Source organism: Bos taurus, chromosome 3 (genome assembly GCF_002263795.3).
Source record: "Bos taurus isolate L1 Dominette 01449 registration number 42190680 breed Hereford chromosome 3, ARS-UCD2.0, whole genome shotgun sequence".
In the NCBI taxonomy this organism is placed as follows: domain Eukaryota; kingdom Metazoa; phylum Chordata; class Mammalia; order Artiodactyla; family Bovidae; genus Bos; species Bos taurus.
In genome coordinates, this window is record NC_037330.1 from 119,632,845 (window position 1) to 119,634,113 (window position 1,269).

Here is a 1,269-nt window from a genome sequence, read left to right on the forward strand (position 1 = left end):
GAAAGCTGGCAGCGTCGCTGGGAAGACAGGCGGCTGTGGCACCATTTCTGCACTCCAGACTCAGCTCTGCAACCCTCCTGGCACCCCACCCCACCCCACAGTTACTGTTCAGAGTCCCCACAGGCTGAGTGCTCCCTGCATATTTGTGAATTAGCCAATTGGAGAAAATGTTGCCTTTTCAGGTCAGTCTGAGCTCACCTGGAGGACTGGGTGCTGAAGGGTCCCTGTTCTCCAAGACAGTATGACCTTGTGACCCTCACGTCCTCCCTCTCCCTGCCTCCCACCTGCTTTCTGCCCTGTGTCCCCCAGCTCAGGGCCATGGCATCCCACAGAAATGGAAACCTCTCAGAGATGCCTCTGCAGGAGTTCATGCTGGAGGGATTTGAGGGTGGCCTACAGACCCAGGCCCTGCTCTTTGCTCTGTTCCTGGCCCTGTACGTGGTGGCTGTCCTGGGGAACCTCACCATGATCGTGGTCATCACCCTGGATGCCCATCTGCACTCCCCAATGTACTTCTTCCTCAAGAACCTCTCCTTCCTGGACCTGTGCTACTCATCTGTCATCGCCCCCAAGGCCCTGGTCAACTTCCTGTCCTCCTCCAAGGTCATCACCCTTAAGGGATGTGCCACCCAGTTCTTCTTCTTCTCCATGATGGGCACGACTGAGACTCTCCTCTTGGCCGTGATGGCCTATGACCGCTTCGTGGCCATCTGCAGCCCCCTGAGCTACCCCATCTCCATGCGCCCCTCGGTCTGTGCCTGCCTGGTGCTGGGCACCTACTGTGGGGGCTGCCTCAACTCTGGGGTGCAGACGATCCTCACATTCAGCCTCCCATTCTGCAGCTCCAACCACATCAACCACTTCTTCTGTGATGTGATCCCCCTGCTCCAGCTCACTTGTGCCAGCACGGCCGTCAATGAGCTGGTCTTGTTTGCTATGTGTGGCCTCATCATTGTGGGCACCACACTCGTGGTCCTCGTCTCCTATGGCTACATCACAGTGACCATCCTGAGGATGCACTCAGGAGGAGGGAGACACAAGCTCTTCTCCACCTGTGGCTCCCACATGACAGCCGTATCCCTTTTTTATGGGACCCTTTTTGTCATGTATGCCCAGCCAGGAGCTGTGGAGTCCGTAGAGCAGGGCAAGGTGGTCTCTGTCTTCTACACCCTGGTCATCCCGATGCTGAATCCCCTCATCTACAGTCTGAGAAACAAGGACGTGAAGGATGCCCTGCGGAGACTGGGCCAGAAGCACACAGCCACGTGA

General features: G+C 57.1%; 1 protein-coding gene across 1 annotated transcript; it reads left to right on the forward strand.

The window, feature by feature from the left end:
• The first annotated feature begins 318 nt into the window (after window positions 1-318).
• On the forward strand, window positions 319-1,269 carry OR9S40 (olfactory receptor family 9 subfamily S member 40). Its single transcript, NM_001390243.1, has one exon. It carries the CDS (start codon window positions 319-321, stop codon window positions 1,267-1,269), a length of 951 nt encoding a protein of 316 aa, NP_001377172.1.